This window comes from Delphinapterus leucas, chromosome 20 (assembly GCF_059928025.1).
Source record: "Delphinapterus leucas isolate spDelLeu-1000000601 "Yukka" chromosome 20, BTC_Dleu_Yukka2, whole genome shotgun sequence".
Taxonomy (NCBI): Eukaryota; Metazoa; Chordata; class Mammalia; order Artiodactyla; family Monodontidae; genus Delphinapterus; species Delphinapterus leucas.
In genome coordinates, this window is record NC_143148.1 from 7,023,729 (window position 1) to 7,042,667 (window position 18,939).

General features: G+C 47.3%; 1 protein-coding gene across 1 annotated transcript; it reads left to right on the forward strand.

Moving 5' to 3' along the window:
- Window positions 1–767: 767 nt before the first annotated feature.
- Window positions 768–17,305, forward strand: LOC111181069 (uncharacterized). Its single transcript, XM_030761294.2, is given in 6 exon segments — window positions 768–1,306; window positions 8,487–8,575; window positions 9,509–9,635; window positions 12,355–12,456; window positions 15,575–17,145; window positions 17,148–17,305. Coding segments are annotated over 5 exon segments (1,872 nt in total). The 5' UTR covers window positions 768–1,306; window positions 8,487–8,542; the 3' UTR covers window positions 17,187–17,305.
- Window positions 17,306–18,939: the final 1,634 nt, after the last annotated feature.

An 18,939-nucleotide genomic window follows, 5' to 3' on the forward strand; every position in this document is an offset into this window, starting at 1 on the left:
ACTTCCCTGGTGGCGCAGTGGGTAAGAATCCGCCTGCCAATGCAAGGGACATCGGTTTGATCCCTGGTCCGGGAAGATCCCACATGCTATGGAGCAACTAAGCCCGTGTGTCACAACTACTGAGCCTGCGTTTCAGGGCCTGTGAGCCACAACTACTGAGCCCCACTTGCTGCAACTACTGAAGCCCACACGCCTAGAGCCGGTGCTTGGAAGCAAGAGAAGCCACCACAATGAGTAGCCTGCACACGGCAAGGAAGAGTAGCCCCATGCTCACCACACCTAGAGAAAGCCCACTCACAGCAACGAAGACCCAACGCAGCCAAAAATAAATAAATAAAATAAATAAATTTATTTAAAAAAAAAAAAGAACATAGACCCTAGACTGTTTGAAACCAGAAGACTGATGATGCTTGAAACTTCACTTTGATGCCAAGCAATCCGAGAATTGTCCACAAGCTGATCACTCCCTGCTCCTTGAACACTATAAAACTCCTCACTACCCACTCCAAGGTGGGTCACACAGTCTTGAGGGCATTAGCCCCCTGTGGCCCCTTTGCCTGGCAAAGCAATAAAAGCTACTCTTTTCTACTTCACCCAAAACTCTGACTCCGCGTTTCTATTCAGCACCGATGAACAGAGTCTGAGTTTCGGCAACAGGATTTTATTATTCTGATGTATTAACAGACGAATTTATAATAACCCAGCGCATCCTTGCATTCCTGGCCATCTCCAGCTCCCACTATAGGGGTTTATTTCCTTTACCACGCTGCCCTTTAAGAGGTGATGGATGAAACTGAGCCAAACAGGAAGGCGGTTGCCCAGGGAAATTGAATAATTAAGTAACAGAGTCTCGATTCATTCACCATCAGTTTAGGTGGTGTCTTGAAAACTTTTGCTTTGGTAGGAGAAATTTGAGTTAGATGGGTTAACTGGATTATGACGTCGCCTCCTGTGGAGGGCAGTGAAAAACTCTGGCTATAATGGAAATATTCACAGTGCCAGTACAGCCATACAGTTGCCAAATACCATGTTTCGGCCAGCTGCAAAGTAGCTGTTTACAGCATTCTTTCTCCCGCCCCACGTTCTACTGGAGGACTCCATTTCCCAGCATTCCCCTGCCCTCAGAGACCTTAGGCCTAGAGGAGCGTGAGCCGCAGTGGTTTCTGGGAAATACAGTCCAGCTGCGGAGCGCAGTTTAAAGAACGAGGACTTGAGGTTCCGAGACAGCGACCGCGCAGGCGCCTTCCGGGGCCCGAAGGAGGGCGGGAAGGCCTGGCCGCCGTGCACAACCCGCGGAGGCGCACAGGTGAGTTCCGAACTGGCGGACCCGAGAGGCTGCCGGTGGGTGTGGGCTGACTGAGGCAGGCGCGCAGGAGGCGGACCGAGTCTGACTGGGTGGGAGGGGAAGGGCGCTGTGGGCGGCGCCCCGCCCCCTCCTGTCACTCGTGAGGCTGCCCCAGAGCTCCACTGCCATCGACTCAACGCACAGAATTGGGAGCCCGCTGTTTTCCAGGAGTCTAGCCGAGTGCGATTCTGCGGCCATTTCCCAGGAGGGAGAATGTACCTTTTCGTCACTTAGCAGGTGAAGAACAGGCAAGGGAGATTCCATGGCTTCTTCCAGATCACAATGCCGATGAGTTGTCGACATGGTGTGAAACCAGGGATGTCTGACCCGAAAGCCCTAGCCCCTCTGGGTCTCATCTCCCCTCTCTAATCTCCCACCACCACCCCAACGCCCATTCTGCCTCTCTCTCTCTCCCTGTGTCTCTGCTTCTCTTTCTCTGTGTCTGTCCCCTTCTCTCTGGGCCTCTGCGTGCCCCCAGCCTCCATAAGTCTGTGTGTTTTTTCTAAAAACAGTCATTTTCTTCCAAAACCATTGCACTATGCTCACATCAGGAAATGAACATCCATACAATACTATTGATTAGCTAATCTGCAGGCCTTTTTCAGATTTTGCTAATTGTCCCAATAATGTCCTTAATAGCAAAAGAAAATCCCGTGTCATGCACTGCATTCGTTGTCGCCACTTTAGTCTCCGTTAACCTGGAACAGTTGTTCAGTCTTTCTTTGACCTTCATGATCTTAGCAATTCTGAAGATTGCAGACCATGTACTTCTAGAATGTCCCTCAGTTTGGATGTGTTGGTTGTTCCCTTGTGATTAGATTTAGGCTACATGCTTTTGGCAGAAATACCTTAGGAATGATGCTGTGTCCTTAACAGAGCAGGAGCCTGTGATGTCCGCTTGCCCATCACTGGTCACATTGGCCTCGATCACTTGGCTAAGGTGGCACCTGCCAAGTTTCTCCCCTTTAAAAAGTTATCCTCGGGCTTCCCTGGTGGCGCAGTGGTTAAGAATCCGCCTGCCAATGCAGGGGACATGGGTTCGAGCCCTGGTCTGGGAAGATCCCACATGCTGCAGAGCAACTAAGCCCTTGCGCCACAACTACTGAGTCTGCGCTCTAGAGCCCGGGAGCCACAACTACTGAAGCCTGCGTGCCTAGAGCTCGTGCTCCGCAACAAGAGAAGCCACCGCAATGAAAAGACCATGCACCGCAACGAAGAGTAGCCCCTGCTAGCCGCGACTGGAGAGAGCCCACGTGCAGCAATGAAGACCCAATACAGCCAAAAATAAATTAATTAATTAAATTAATTTTTTAAAAAAAGTTCTCTTCGTTTTGTAATTACAGTAGATCCCATTATCTTCGGAGGGTACATTCCAAGGCCCCCAGTGGATGGCTGAAATCTTGGATAGTACTGAACCCTCTATATACTGTTGTTAACCTAAAGAATAAAGCAGCGGGTTATTTTACCAGCAAAATGGGCTTATTCAGGAACACCGAAGAATTGCAATTCGGGACAAGCAGGCTATAGCAAAAGCCATAGGAAGTCCAACAAACAAGAGAGGAACTTTATCTTATATAGAAAAAAAAAAAACACAGGAAATTGAGAGGAGTTCTTTTGAATGAAAGTCCATTAGAGAAAAGTGAGAATTCAGAGTGGTGATGGTTTCTCATTGGCCTAGTTGCTGTGGTAGTTGATTTCTTGTAGGGGATGCAATGTACATCTTTTCTGGTTGGGGCCTATAATAGATGGTTCTTTCCTGCTGAAGCTTCTTCCATTAGGGCCTGTGATGGTTGTGGAGTGGTGCTGCTTGAGAACTCCCCCTCCTGGCCTTGCAGCTCCACTTTTTAAATAATCTGATCTAATCTAATCTAATTTAATTTTTGGCTGCGCCACGCGGCATATGGGATCTTACTTCCCTGAACAGGGATCAAACCCACGCCCCCTGCATTGGAAGCATGGAGTCTTAACCACTGGACCGCCAGGGAAGTCCCCCAACTCCACTTTAAATGAGGTTCACTTTTATTAATTTTCACACAGTTTTTTTCTAAACATTCGTACCTATGATAAAATTTCATTTACAAATTAGGCACAGTAAGAGATTAACAATAATAACTAATAATAAAATAGAACAACTTTAAGAATATACAGTAATAAAAGTTTTGTGAATGTGGGCTCTCTCAAAAAATCTCATTGTACAAATTTAATGCCTCTTCTGTAAAGCACTTATGCTTATGCGCTGTGGCTGTATGTAACTTTTGCAGTTTGTTGGGGGTGTTTTGTTTTTTTGTTTTTTTGGCCACGCGGCTTGTGGGATCTTCCCCGACCTGGGATTGGACCCGGGGCCATGGCAGTGAAAGCGCTGAGTCCTAACCACTGGACCACCAGCAAAGTCCTGAATTTCTTTTTCTTTCGTCACAATTTCACAGATAGAAGATTCATTCTTAACGTAGATCTTAGCAACCTCAGCATATGATTTTTTTTCTTTTGTTTTTAAAATTTTATTTATTTTTGGCTGTGTTGGGTCTTCGTTGCTGTGCGCAGGCTTTCTCTGGTTACGGCGAGCGGGGACTACTCTTCATTGCGGTGCGCTGGCTTCTCATTGCAGTGGCTTCTCTTGTTATGGAGCACGGGCTCTAGGCGCACGGGCTTCAGTAGCTGTGGCCCGTGAGCTCAGTAGTTGTGCCACATGGGCTCTAGAGCGCAGGCTCAGTAGTTGTGGCGCACAGGCTTAGTTGCTCTGTGGCATGTGGGGTCTTCCCGGACCAGGGCTCAAGCCCGTGTCCTCTGCATTGGCAGGCGGATTCTTAACCACTGCACCACCAGGGATGTCCCGGCAGACAGATTCTTGACCACTGCGCCACCAGGGAAGTCTGATATTTTTTTCTGTCTTTACTGAGATCTTTTACCTTTTCACTTAAAGGAAGCACTTTACAGCTTCTCTTTGGCATATTCGAATTATCAGCATCATTACTCTTGCACTTTGGGGCCATTACTAAGTAAAATAAGGGTTGCTTGAACACAAGCACTGTGATACCGCGACAGTCCATCGAGACAACTACTAAGTGACTATGGGGCAGGATACGCTGGACAAGGGGATGATTCATGCCCCAGGTGGGATAGAGCGGGACGGCGCAAGATTTTATCACGATACTCAGAATGGTGTGTGATTTAAAACTTGTGAATTGTTTCTTTATGGAACTTTCCATTCAGTGTTTTTGGACCACAGTTGACCTCAGGTAACTGAAACCGTGGAAAGCGAAGCTGCGGATAAGGGGGCACTACCGTAGTAAGTGACTCATGAGGAGGTGGTTAAGCCTCTGTTCCTCATCAAAATTTCACCCACTGGTTTCAGCCCTCAGGTGGGTGCGTTCCTGTGTAGCTGGGTGTACGTGCAGCTGTTAGCCTGGAAGCACGTGAGGCTCTGAGTCTTTATTTCTGGACCGTGTTAGTTTCCCATTTCTGCTCTAACAAATTACCAGAAACTTAGTGGCTTCAAACAATACAGATGTAATATTCTCTTACAGTTCTGGAGGCCAGAAGTCTGAACTGGTTTTCACTGGGCAGCAATCAAGGTGTCAGCAGAGCCATGCTTCCTTCAGAGGCTCTAGGGGAGAATCGGTTTCCTGGCCTTTAGCAGCTTCTAGAGGCTGCTTGCATCCCATGGCTCATGGCGCCTTCCTTCGGCTTCAAAGCCAGAGGCATAGTGCCTTGTCTCTCTGACTCTGCTCCTCTTTACTTCTGTCACATGGGCTTCCCCTCCGTGTCAGATCTCCCTCTGCCTCCCTCTTATAAGGACACTTGTCATTGCATTTAGAGTCCACCCAGATAATCCAGGATCATCTTCCCATCTCAAGATGCTTAACTTGAGAGGCAGTGTTCCAGGCTGGGGTTACAGTCCTGCCCAAAGACTCAAACCTAGTGTTTTTTATCTACCTTGCAGTGTATGGGGCTTTCCAGAACCCACAGATATCAATCCCTCCAGGCAGCCTGTGGAAAGGTCACATATTTAACTTGGTTTTTCTAAGAACTTGCTGGGGCTATGAGCTCACAGCCTGGCTCTGTTACAAATGTTACAAGTGGGGGTGGTCTGCACAGAGCCCGCTCTGCTCTGAGTCAGGAGAGGCTGGCTGCATTCAGGAACTCATCACCCCCCCAAAAAGGAAAAAAAAAGATGCTTAACTTAATCACATCAAAAGTTCATTCCAGGCCTTGCCTAGTGGCGCAGTGGTTAAGAATCCGCCCGCTAATTCAGGGTCCACGGGTTCAAGCCCTGGTCCGGGAAGATCCCACATGACGTGGAGCAACTAAGCCCCAGCGCCACAACTACTGAGCCTGTGCTCTAGAGCCTGTGAGCCACAACTACTGAGCCTGCGCCCTTAGAACCTGTGCTCCACAAGAGAAGCCACCACAATGAGAAGCCCGCGCATGCAACAAAGAGTAGCCCCCGCTCACCGCAACTAGAGAAAGCCTGAGCGCAGCAAAGAAGACCCAACGGCAGCCAAAAATTTAAAAATTAATTAATTAATTAATTGTTTTTAAAAGTTCATCCCAGGGATATCATTTTGTTTTTACATCTTTATTGGAGTATAATTGCTTTACAATGGTGTGTTAGTTTCTGCTTTATAACAAAGTGAATCAGTTATACATATACATATGTTCCCATATCTCTTCCCTCTTGCGTCTCCCCCCCTCCCACCCTCCCTATCCCACCCCTCTAGGTGGTCACAAAGCACCGAGCTGATCTCCCTGTGCTATGCGGCTGTTTCCCACTAGCTATCTATTTTACGTTTAGTAGTGTATATATGTCCATGCCACTCTCTCACTTTGTCACAGCTTACCCTTCCCCCTCCCCATATCCTCAAGTCCATTCTCTAGTAGGTCTGTGTCTTTTTTTTTTTTTTTTTTTTTTTGCGGTATGCGGTCCTCTCACTGTTGTGGCCTCTCCTGTCGCGGAGCACAGGCTCCGGACGCGCAGGCTCAGCGGCCATGGCTCACGGGCCCAGCCGCTCCATGGCATGCGGGATCCTCCCAGACCGGGGCATGAACCCGTGTCCCCTGCATCGTCAGGCGGACTCCCACCACTGCGCCACCAGGGAAGCCCCAGGTCTGTGTCTTTATTCCTGTCTTACCCCTAGGTCCTTCATGACATTTTTTTTCTTAAATTCCATATATATGTGTTAGCATACGGTATTTGTCTTTCTCTTTCTGACTTACTTCACTCTGTATGACAGACTCTGGGTCCATCCACCTCATTACAAATAGCTCAATTTCGTTTCTTTTTGTGGCTGAGTAATATTCCATTGTATATATGTGCCACATCTTCTTTATCCATTCATCCGATGCTGGACACTTAGGTTGTTTCCATCTCCAGGCTATTGTAAATAGAGCTGCAATGAACATTTTGGTACATGACTCTTTTTGAATTATGGTTTTCTCAGGGTATATGCCCAGTAGTGCATCCCAGGGATATCTTTTGGGACCATTATTCAGCCCACCAACTGGTCTATGTCCAGGCCTGTCTCCCTCACAGGCAGGAAGTCCCTCGAGGGCAGGATCACATCTCACTCATCTCTCTGCCCTCAGAACCCCAAATGGAGCCTGTTACTCACATGGGGCCCAGAGCATGTTTGACGAATGAATGGGGGTGACCACAGTCTGAGCACCAACTTCTCTTTGTAAAGGATTCTTCAACTTCATCTCAACAGCTGGAATCCTTCTTTAAATGACATCTTAAGCAGGAGTCCAGGATCCTTGGATACTGCTTGGATTTTAGGACAGATAGAAGGAGCTCTGCAAAATGTGGTTCATCCACACCAGGGAATATTATTCAGCCATAGAAAGGAATAAGACACTGATTACATGCTGTAGCATGGATGATCCTTGAACACGTTGTGCTGAATGAAAGAAGCCAGACACAAAATGTCACATATGGTATGGTTCCATTGATATGAAATGTCCAGAACAGGCAAATCCATTGAGACAGAAAGGTTAGTGGTTATGAGGAGGGACTGGCATGGGGGAAGGGAGATTCAGGGGTAACTGATTAAGTACAAGGTTTCCTTTTAGGATGATGATGAAAATGTCCTGCAACTAGATAGCAGTGATGGTTGCACACCGTTGTGACTGTATTAAATGCCACTGAATTGTATATATTCAAATGGTTAAAATGGTATATGTTCTGTGTTTTACCACAATTTAAAAATTATAAGACAGTACTGTATATAAGATAGATAACCAACAAGGACCTACTGTATAGTACAGGGAACTCTACTCAATATTCTGTAATGACCTATAAGATAAAAAAGAATGAATATATGTATATGTGTAACTGATTCACTTTGCTGTACACCTGAAACTGACACAACATTGCAAATCAATTCTACTCCAATAAAATTAAAAATTTTTTAAATAAATAAAATTTATAAGAAAAAAAAGGAGGGGTTGGCTCTGGGGGCAGACTTCTGGGTTTGAATCTCACTCTGACACTTGACATCTCTATGACCTTGAGCAATGGCCGTGGCCTCCTGTGCTTGGATTTCCTCATCTGGGGATAACTGTAGCTACTTCTCTGAGAGCTGCTGTTTGGGTGCAGTGAGCTGAGCCCCTTGATTACTAGTGGTGATCACTACAGAATGGGGGCCTCGGGACTTCCCTGTTGGCGCAGTGGTTAAGAATCCCCCTGCCAATGCAGAGGACATGGGTTCGAGCCCTGGTCCAGGAAGATCCCACGTGCCGCGGAGCAACTAAGCCCGCACGCCACAACTGCTGAGCCTGCGAGCCACAACTACTGAGCCCGCGTGCCTCAACTATCGAAGCCCACGCACCTAGAGCCCGTGCTCCACAACAAGAGAAGCCACCGCAATGAGAAGCCCGCTCACCGCAACGAAGAGTAGCCCCCGCTCGCCCCAACTAGAGAAAAGCCCGCGCACAGCAACAAAGACCCAATGCAGCCAAAAATAAATAAAATAAAATAAATTTATATATATAAAAAAAAAGAATGGGGGCCTCAGGCACCCTGCCCTGAACCTTTGCTTTGGCTCTCAGGAGACCAGGGGCCCCTCTGTCATGAGGCATCTTTGGCAAAGTGTCTGTCTGTCTAGGCCAGAACTGACCCCCTCTCTGCTCCATCTTCCTCCTGTAGCTTTGCAGACTTAGGCCTGGTTCTTTCTTCTGGAGGTGCATGCCTGGGACCCAGCAATGGCCATCAGGACGCTGACGGGCAAAGGCCAGGTGAGTCTGGGCTCCCTCTTCCCCGAGATGACTTTGTGGACCCCACGGCTTTCCACATCTCTGCCTGTGCCAAGATCTTCTGCCCCTCCCAATACTGGGAGAGATACAGTGATGGGAGTTTCTCTGGGACTGGGAGGTGCGGGGTGTGGGGCAGAATTCTCTGAGATGGGACGTTATGACACGGTCTAAAAATCAGTCATCTGATGCTCAGCAGCCTTTTGGTTACCAGGCAAAGTGGACAGTGGATGGTTTTGCTTCATCCTGAGCCTTATTCTTGGAATCAGGAATGGGGGTTGGGATCAGAGTTGGAGTGTGGGATGGAGTGCGACTTAGGAGTAGCTCCGACATACCATGACTGGTAGTTTGTTTTTTATTTTGGCCGCGCCGCACAGCATGCAGAAATTCCCCAACTAGGGACTGAACCTGTGCCCCCCTGCACTGGAAAAGCGGAGTCTTAACCACTGGACCACCAGGGAAGTCCGGTAGTTTTTTAAAAGTGTTTCTCAGGGCTGTCATGTACAGGTGTGTAGGTTACGTACTGCACAAGGGTGCCTCATCTCAGTGGCATGATTTGCATCTTCCACCTCCTACATCGGTATATTGATTGTAGCAATTTACACGCAGATGGCAGTCAACTGTCACATGCTAGAAATAATTGGTGTATTATAACAATTTTCCAACAGATGGCAGTAAAGAGTCATGTGAATGCGGGGGGGCCTTGTTCTACTTTCTACCAAGGTGCCTGTGGGCTAACGGCTGCCCTACCTAGACATTTTACATTCCCATGGGCCGGTTTAATTCAGTCGTCCCAAATCTGCCAAGTCAGAACGTTCCAGCGCAAGGAACAAGTGGTAGGCTCTTGACACATGACCTGTCCCACCCCAGAGTTCTGGAAAGACGTGCCTGTCCATGATATAAAATTGGCCCTTGCAGGAATCGGTGACCTTCAAAGACGTGGCTGTGGACTTCACCCTGGAGGAGTGGGGCCAGCTGGGGCCTGGCCAGAGGGAGCTGTATCGGGATGTGATGCTGGAGAACTACCAGAACCTTCTATCGCTGGGTGAGGCCCTGCCCCCTGCCCTCCCAGGAAGAGGCAGGATGCCCCCTTCAGCCCTCATCTCCTCCATGCCCACCCGCTGCTTAACTGTGGGCATTCACGGGGGTCCTCTCTGCACCTCTCACCGGACCCTCCTGGGCGGCCCCTGTCCATCTCTCTGTCTCTCTGCTGGCTTCTCCCAGAGTCCCAGCATCCCCGAGGGCCCCAAGTCCTCTGCCTGTCCCACAAAATCTTCAGCCTGTGCCCCTGCCCTCTTCTTTTTTTTTTAAATTTTATTGAAGTATAGTTGATTTACAATGTGGTGTTAATTTCTTCTGTACAGCAAAGTAACTCAGGTATACATACATATGTATTCTTTTTCATGTTCTTTTCCATTATGATTTATCTCAGGATATAAATATATTATTGAATATATTTCCCTGTGCTATACAGTAGGACCTTGTTTAACCATCCTATGTATAATAGTTCGCCTCTGCTAATCCCAAGCTCCCAATCCATCCCTCCCCCACCCCTCCCCCTTGGCAACCACAAGTCTGTTCCCAATGTCTGTGAGTCTGTTTCTGTTTCGTAGATACGTTGATTTGTGTCATATTTTAGATTCCACATATAAGTATCATATGGTATTTGTCTTTCTCTTTCTGGCTTACTTCGCTTAGTATGAAAAACTCTAGGTCCATCCATGTTGCTGCAGACGGCATTATTTCATTCTTTTTTTATGGCCGAGTAGTATTCCATTGTATATATGTACCACATCTTCTTTATCCATTCATCTATTGATGGACACTTAGGTTGCTTCCATGTCTTGGCTATTGTGAATAGTGCTTCTATGCACATATGGGTGCATCTTTTTTTTTTTTTTTTTTTTTTTTTTTTTTTGCGGTACGCGGGCCTCTCACTGCTGTGGCCTCTCCCGTTGCGGAGCACAGGCTCCGGACGCGCAGGCTCAGCGGCCATGGCTCACGGGCCTAGCCGCTCAGCAGCATGTGGGATCTTCCCGGACCGGGGCACGAACCTGTGTCCCCTGCATCGGCAGGCAGACTCTCAACCACTGTGCCACCAGGGAAGCCCTTTTTTAAATTTATTTTTATTGGAGTATAATTGCTTTACAATGTTGTGTTCGTTTCTGCTGTACAGCAAAGTGAATCAGTTATACGTATACATACATCTACTCTTTTTTAGATTTCCTTCCCATTTAGGTGACCACAGAGCACTGGGTAGAGTTCCCTGTGCTAAACAATAGGTTCTCATTAGTTATCTATTTTATATATAGTAGGGTATGCGTGTATCTTTTTGAATTAGAGTGTTCTCTGGATATATGCCCAGGAGAGAAACCACATTGTTTTGAACAAACAGTTCGGGCACAGGGAGCCCCTCTTATCAGTTAGAGAGTTCTGGAACCCTCCTGAAACCCAGGTTCCCAGATGCCAGCAAGGGCAACCTTGCAAGCAGACCTTGCCAAGGAGAGCAGTCAGCCTGCTGTGTTAAACCCCTTTCTGCACAATCTGTGCATACAGATGAGGTCCCCTCAGTCTGCCCCCCGAGCTTCAATCTGTGCTGCTGGTGGCCTGCAGAATACCTCCCTGGGGAGATCCCATGCTCCCTGTCCCCACTGAGCTCCCCATATCCCCCTGGACCCACTCCTCCTCCGGTTCCCCCATCTCAGGGACAGTTTCCGCCCATCCAGTCACCAGGCCAGTCCTGGGCATGGCCTGTACCCACTCCTTCATACCCTTATGTGACCTGGCCCCTGCCTACCTCCTCAGTGTTACCCCCTTCCATTCTCTTCCTCCTCCCGCTTCTCCATTTAAGGTGGGAGTGATTTTTCAGCATGTTTGCTCACAGGAATGATCATTAGGGAGTATGTTTGTTTCCTAGGGCGGCTGTACCAAATTGTCACGAACCTGGGGACTCACAACAGCAGAAATGTATTCTCTCACAGTTCAGGAGGCCAGGAGCACAAAACCAAGGTGCAGGCAGGGCCGGGCTCCTTCTGAAGACTCCTGAGGAGAGTCCTTCCTGGATTTCTCCAGCGCCTGAAGACTCGTGGCATTCTTGGCATTCTTTGCCCTGTACCTGCATCACCACAATCTTTGCTTCCATCTTCACCTGGCCTTTTGCCCTCCAAATGTGTCTGTGTGTCTCTCCTCTTCTTATAAGGACACCAGTCATTGGATTTAGGGCCTACCCGAATCCAGTAGGACCCCATCTTAACCATTTACATCTGCAAAGCCCCTCTTTCCAAATCAGGCCACATGCTGAGGTTCCTGGGGGCGTAATATTCCCCCACTGCAGGAAGAGAGGAATTAGTGATCTCAAAGACAGCAGGCCTGAAAAAGTCAAAAGAAACAGATGAGATGAATTTTAGTAATCTGTTTTGTTGCACGCAGTCTAGCCAAAATATGATCATTTAGGCACATGTTGACATCATAATCAATCTATGAATTATTAGTGACATTGTTTCCTTTTTTCTCCATATCAAGTCCTTGAAATGCTATGTGTATTTTTCACTCAACTTTAACACAGAGCTGGAGCCTTAAACAGTGATGTCAGGGCTCAGGTTCTCTCTGGAATGTAGTAGGCACTCAATAAACGAGTCTTGCAGATCTTCTAATCATTAGGTGTCCAATGTATGCATCTCCCCTGCAGACCCAGGGCTTGGGGCCCAGCCCTGAGGCCTCCCTGTGACTGCGGCACCCATGGCCAAGTCTCACATTTTTTTCAGGGGCAGGGCTTCCTGGGTCCAAACCCGATGTGATCTGCCGTCTGGAGCGAGGGGAAGAGCCCAGGATGGAGAGGAGAGAAGCCTGGCGAGTTACCTGTTCAGGTGGGTGAGGATGTCCAGCAGATGCGAGCTGTCTTCCTACCCTCCATCTGTCATGATCAGTGATGGTCGTTTGAGAGTGAGGGAGTGTACCATACAGGCTATCACTGTGGGTGCTGGGTTCAAATCCCAGCTCCACCGCTTCCTGGCTGTGTGACCTTCAGGCAAGTCATTTAGCTCCTCTGTGCCTCAATTTCCTCATCTGCAAAATGGGGTCAATAATAGCACCTAGGGTTGGGAAGAATAAGTGAGTTAATACATACAGAGGGCACCCAGAACCCCCTGCTCAGAATAGGCTACGATGGGGAGTTCCATGGCAGACTCTGGGCTTTCACTGCTGTGGGCCCAGGTTCAATCCCTGGTCGGGTAACTAAGATCCCACAAGCCATGCAACGTGGCCAAAAAGAAAGAAGAGGCTACACTGGTTATCGTTATGATTATTTATTGGAAATCACTTGTGTAAGAGACCCAGAAGTGGGATCTGGCCTGACATGTTGGGGGACAGGAAGAGGCCAGATTTCTGCCCCTACTGGCCCGTGACCTCATCAGAGGAGGGAATTGAAGCATCCTTTTTTCCATCACTTGTCCATCCTGTTGTGGGGCCAGTACTTACCCCTTCCTACCCCCTCACCCACCATAGCCCATCAGGCCCCAGTCTTGTCCCTCCTGCCCACTCCCTTTCCCCATTCCCCACCCCACCCCCCGCCAACAGCCCTGGCTCAGCCCTCAACGACCCTCACCTGGACCCTCACCCCAGCCTCCTCCCTGGCCTCCCAGCCTCCAGTCTTCTGGTTCATCTCACACACAGCCCCAGATCCCGTCCCTCCCCTGCTCATAGCCCTCATGTGTCTCCCCAGTGCCCCTGAGACAAAGTCCTAGCCGCACACCTGGCACTCAAGGCCCTGTGTGATTCAGCCTACTCTGTCTCTGGCCTCATCTCTCATCACCATCCACCGGTGTTGGTACCTCACGCCCTGACCTCACTCCCTGAAGTGCCTGTTCCTCCCTGAACTTGAATGTGTGTTCCCACCTTTGGGCTTGTGCACATGCTGTTCCCTCTGCCTGGAACACCCTTCCCTGCTTTGTCTGCGTGGCAGACACCTTCACGATCCTCAAGGCTACAGGTCACCTCTTCCAGGAGGCCTTCCCTGACTTCCAGGCTGAGTGACCTGCCCCTTCTCGGTGCTTTCACAGCTCCTTGCTTGAGCTGCTATTACTGCACTTGTTCATGTGGCAGTTAAGAGTGTGGGCTCTGGAGCCAGACTCTCTGAGTTCAAATCCCAGCTCTGCCACTGTCAGGCCGTGTGACTGTGGGTAAGTGACTTAAGCTCTTGGTGCTTATCTGTCAAGTGGGGACATTGACTGGGGACACTGATAGTACCCGCTTCACTGAATTTCTTTTGGGGACTGAATTAGAGAACTCTAGGCTCTAAGACTCAAGTGGATTTCCCTGGGTGAAGACCTCTACCATGTGTCTCCGAAGTTCACATCAGTAGAGAAAAGCACATCCAAGTGACCCTTGCAGAGAGAGGCTGACATGGAAGCCCTCACATCATCTCTCTAGCCTTCACCTACACACGTATTTGTTACATACTTTGCTGTAAGAAATTTTAGCTGTGCATACAACTTGTTGTTGAGTCATGTAAATCCTTCCAGAAAAATCACCAAATTAGTGGATGGTTGTGGGATCACCCCAAACAGAGACATAGCAACTAAATGCTCTGCGGGATTTTGAAAATAATCCTGTTGTCATTGGATTAGGCAATGGTTCCTTAGATATGACATCAAAGGAACAAGCAAGAAAAGAAAAAATAAATTGGACATCATCAAAATTTAAAATTTTTGTGCTTCAAAAGACACTATAAAGAAAATGAAAAGGCAACCCACAGAAAGCAAGAAAAATTTTGTAAATTATATGTCTGATAAGGGACTGATCCTTCTTACAACTCAACAATAAAAGGACAAATAATCCAGTTAAAAATGGGCCAAAGATCTCAGTAGCCGTTTCTTCAAAGACACACAAATGATCAGTAAGCATATGAGAAGATGCTTGATATCATTAGCACATACCTGCTACATGACCAGCCGTGGTGAAGACCCCAAATCAGGCACCAGACGGGCATCATGAATCTTCCATTTACAGGAAACAATGCTGGGACTTCTCGGGCAGTCCACTGGTTAAGACTCCGCGCCTCCAATGCAAGGGGCGTGCGTTCAATCCCTGCTCCGGGAGCTAAAATCGCACATGCCACGTGGCCAAGAAAATATTGATTTTCTTTTTTAAATCCCAGCAAATTATACAGTAAACAATGCTGACAGCCTAGTACATTTTGACCCAGCGTCTTGAGCACACAGAAAAAGATCATCAACCAGTAATTATGTAAAATACCAGGAATTCAATTCTCAGAGCTTAGCTAAGGGTCATTGCCATGGTTACAGAGATAAAAACTGAGTAAAGTGGACCTTCTGTGTTAACTCTTTCCCTGCACGTGTCCACCAACATAGTGTGAGAATGCTTCTACCATGCTCGTTTGCCAACATTGGATATTTTTAATATTTTCCAATGTAAAAAGTGTCAAATGGCATCTGAGAAATTTGACTTTTTAGACTGTTACTTACGTTGAGCATCTTTTTCACATATTTATCAGCCACTTGTTTTTCTTCTGCAAAATGTCTATTCACATTCCTGCTTCACTATTTGATTAGATTGTTTCTCTTTTTCTTATCGATTTGTGAAAATGTATTACACATATGGCTAAGAAACCACTGTGCATATAAACTGCTTTGCAACTCATTTTTTTGCATGTTTAGAATATACTGAGACCATTCTTCCGTGTCACAACATGAATCTGTCTACCTCATGCCTTTAGAACTAGCAATATAAACTTTGAAATCTTTCTTTTTAAGATTACAATGTCAGGGAATTCCCTGGCGGTCCAGTGGTTAGGACCCTGCACTTCCACTGCAGGGGACACAGGTTCCATCCCTGGTTGGGGAACTAAGATCCCACAAGCCGCACAGCCAAAAAAAAAAAAAAAAAAAAAAATTACAATGCCAGATCTAAATAACCAGCTTCTTTTGTCCTGGGACAGATGAAGTTCATATTTTCCATTTCTTTCAGACTTGGAGACAAACTCTGAAACTACTCAGGAGGCACTTCCAAAAAAGAGTATTTCCAAAGACGTGGCTTCCCCAATGGGAAAGATAGAGGGCATTTTAAGGGCAGTGCTTGGAGACACCAAGTTGGGGGACTCCTGGACATGCGGCCGTCAACTGGAAGACCAGGGAAAGCAGGAGAGGCGTTTGAGATGGTTGTTTACTACTCCCGAGGAAAACACCCATGGCGAGTTGAGACACTTCAGGCAGACCTCAGCTTTCGTTGGGAAGCAAAGAGTGCCTGGGGGAGAGGATCCTCAGAAGTGGACCAGGTCAAGAAAGAGCCTGAAACACCAAAGGAAACCATTTAACTGCACGGAATGTGGGAAAGCCTTCATCTACCATTCGGATTATGTCCTACACCAGAGAATTCACACTGGAGAGAAGCCCTACAAGTGTAACGAGTGCGGGAAAGCATTCAGCAACAGCTCATATTTCATCCAGCACCACATCATCCACACAGGAGAGAAGCCCTACGCCTGCAACGAATGCGGCAAGACCTTTACCCAGAGCTCATCGCTCACTGAGCATCAGAGGATCCACACTGGAGAGAAACCCTACAAATGCAAGGAATGTGGGAAAGCCTTCACCCAGAGCTCCTCCCTCATCAAACACCAGCGATGCCATACTGGGGAGAAACCCTATAAATGCAACCAGTGTGGGAAGTTCTACTCCCAGGTGTCCCACCTCACCCGCCACCAGAAAATACACACAGGGGAGAAGCCCTACAAATGCAGTGAGTGTGGCAAGGCTTTCTGTCACACCTCCTCCCTGACTCAGCACCAGACAATCCACACTGGTGAGAAACCCTACAAGTGTAACGAGTGTGGGAAAACCTTCAGCCACAGCTCGTCACTGACCCAGCACCAGCGAGTCCACACTGGAGAGAAGCCTTACGAGTGCCCCGAGTGTGGCAAAGCCTTCAGCCACAGTTCATCCCTGACTCAGCATCAGAGAATTCATACTGGTGAGAAGCCCTATGAGTGTCATGAGTGTGGGAAGGCTTACACGCAGATCTCCCACCTCATGAGGCACCAGAGCATTCACGTGGGGGAGAAACCCTATATATGTAAAGAGTGTGGAAAGGCTTTCAGTCACACCTCCTCCTTTACTCAACACCAGACGATCCACACTGGTGAGAAACCCTACAAGTGTAACGAATGCGGGAAAACCTTCAGCCAGAACTCCTCACTTATGCGCCACCAGAGAATTCACACCGGGGAGAAGCCCTATGAGTGTACAATTTGCGGGAGAGCCTACACCCAGATTTCCCACCTCATCCAACACCAGAGGACTCACACCGGAGAGAAACCTTATGAGTGCAGTGAGTGTGGGAAAGCCTTCAGCCGGAGCGCCCATCTCATCGAGCATCAGAAGATCCACACAGGCGAGAAACCCTATAAGTGTAAGGAGTGTGGGAAAACATTCAGTCACAACTCATCCCTAACTCAACATCAGAGGATTCACACCGGCGAGAAACCCTACACCTGTAAGGAATGCGGGAAAGCCTTCAATCAAAGTATCCACCTCATTCAGCATCAGAGGATTCATACCGGGGAGAGGCCCTACAAATGTAAGAACTGTGGGAAAACCTATGCCCAGATTTCACACCTCATTCAACACCAGAAAGTTCATATGGGTGGCAAGCGCTATGCATGTAAAGAACGCGGAGAGGATTTCAGCTGGGGTTCACACCTGGCCGAACATCAGAGACTTCACACTGTGCATGATGGCTACGTCTGCGGTAATTTTGAGAAAGTCTTTGCTTGGAACATGCAGCTTAGTGATCATCAGAGAACTCATGCTGACTAGAGAGCCTGAGAATGAAACAAACTGGTGATTCTTCTGCTGGGTTCCGTTCAGCCTTCATCAGCAGTAGAAGCTTCTTCCCAGAGAGGAGCCATAACACTATATATTGAGAGAGTTGGTTCCTTTTTTGCCTCCTAGAAGGAGGATGGCGCTGTTTATCACCAGCAGAGACAGCTTCTGATCATTTAAAGGGCTCCCCCCTAAAATCTAAGCTTCCCCCCCATTTCTGAACCCTACAACGTCCCTGGATGGTGGTAGGTATGGGGTGGTCTACATAGGATGCAACTTCATCTGGGATCTTTAATAAGGTCTCTCTGAGCTTTTAAAATTTATTCATCATGTGTTAAATTGGAGCCTGGAAATTCAAGAAAAAACAAACACAGCTGGAAAGATTCATCTGTTAGAGTAAAAGTCACAAATATATGTAACTAAAGATAAATGCCAGGCGATTTTAGTTTCCTTTAAAACTTTAAGCTACAAATTTCACTGAAAAATCTGCAGTTGGCTTAAACATGGAATATGTTTCACATATTTCCAGCCATTTCTTATGTCCTATTGTTTCTGTCTTTTCCACTTCCAGGAATTGTGCTTTACAAAGTAATTGCCCTGTTAGACATCATTTTCTAATTTTAGTCATGCTCAAAAGGAGGTTTTTATTCTCTCATATATTTTTTTTTTTTTGCGGTACGCGGGCCTCTCACTGTTGTGGCCTCTCCCGTTGCGGAGCACAGGTTCCGGACGCGCAGGCTCAGCGGCCATGGCTCACGGGCCCAGCCGCTCCGCGGCATGTGGGATCCTCCTGGATCGGGGCACAAACCCGTGTCCCCTGCATTGGCAGGCGGACTCTCAACCACTGCGCCACCAGGGAAGCCCTTCTCTCAAATTTTTGAAACATAGTATTTTCTATTATAAAAATAATACATACACTTTTATAACAGGAAAAATTTTAAAGTAGAATAAGATAAGCTTATTTTAAAGGATAATTTGAAAAGTGTAGAGAAGTATGAACTAAAATACCAATTCCCCATAATCCCACAGGCCAGAGAGACCCACTAGTCATTTTTGGGTGTATGTCTTTCTGGTTTCATTTCACTCTGTATTCCATATCCATATTTCTTAATGTTGAAATTTTTGGATCATAAAACAAAAAGCTATATACTCACCTACAACTTGGCCATCCTCAGAAGTCAGGTTGTTTTGATTTTTTTTCATCTTTCCTTCTGAGTATCATTTTAAAATAAGTGTTACTTTATTTAATTGTAATCAGAAACAATTTTGGCTTCTCTGTTTTGCCCTCATTATACCATGACATTGTCCTTTGTCACCACGTAAACTCCATCCTCATCATTATTAGGGCTAATGATGTTTCATTGGTGGGCATAGAATAATCTATAAATCCATGCCCCCATTTAGACTTTGCTCTAAGCCCCAGATTGACACAGGTTATTCACCAATTTTCCCAATTATGAATCATGTAATAATGAGCATTTCCATGCTAACTTCCTCTCTCCTTTTGGGGGG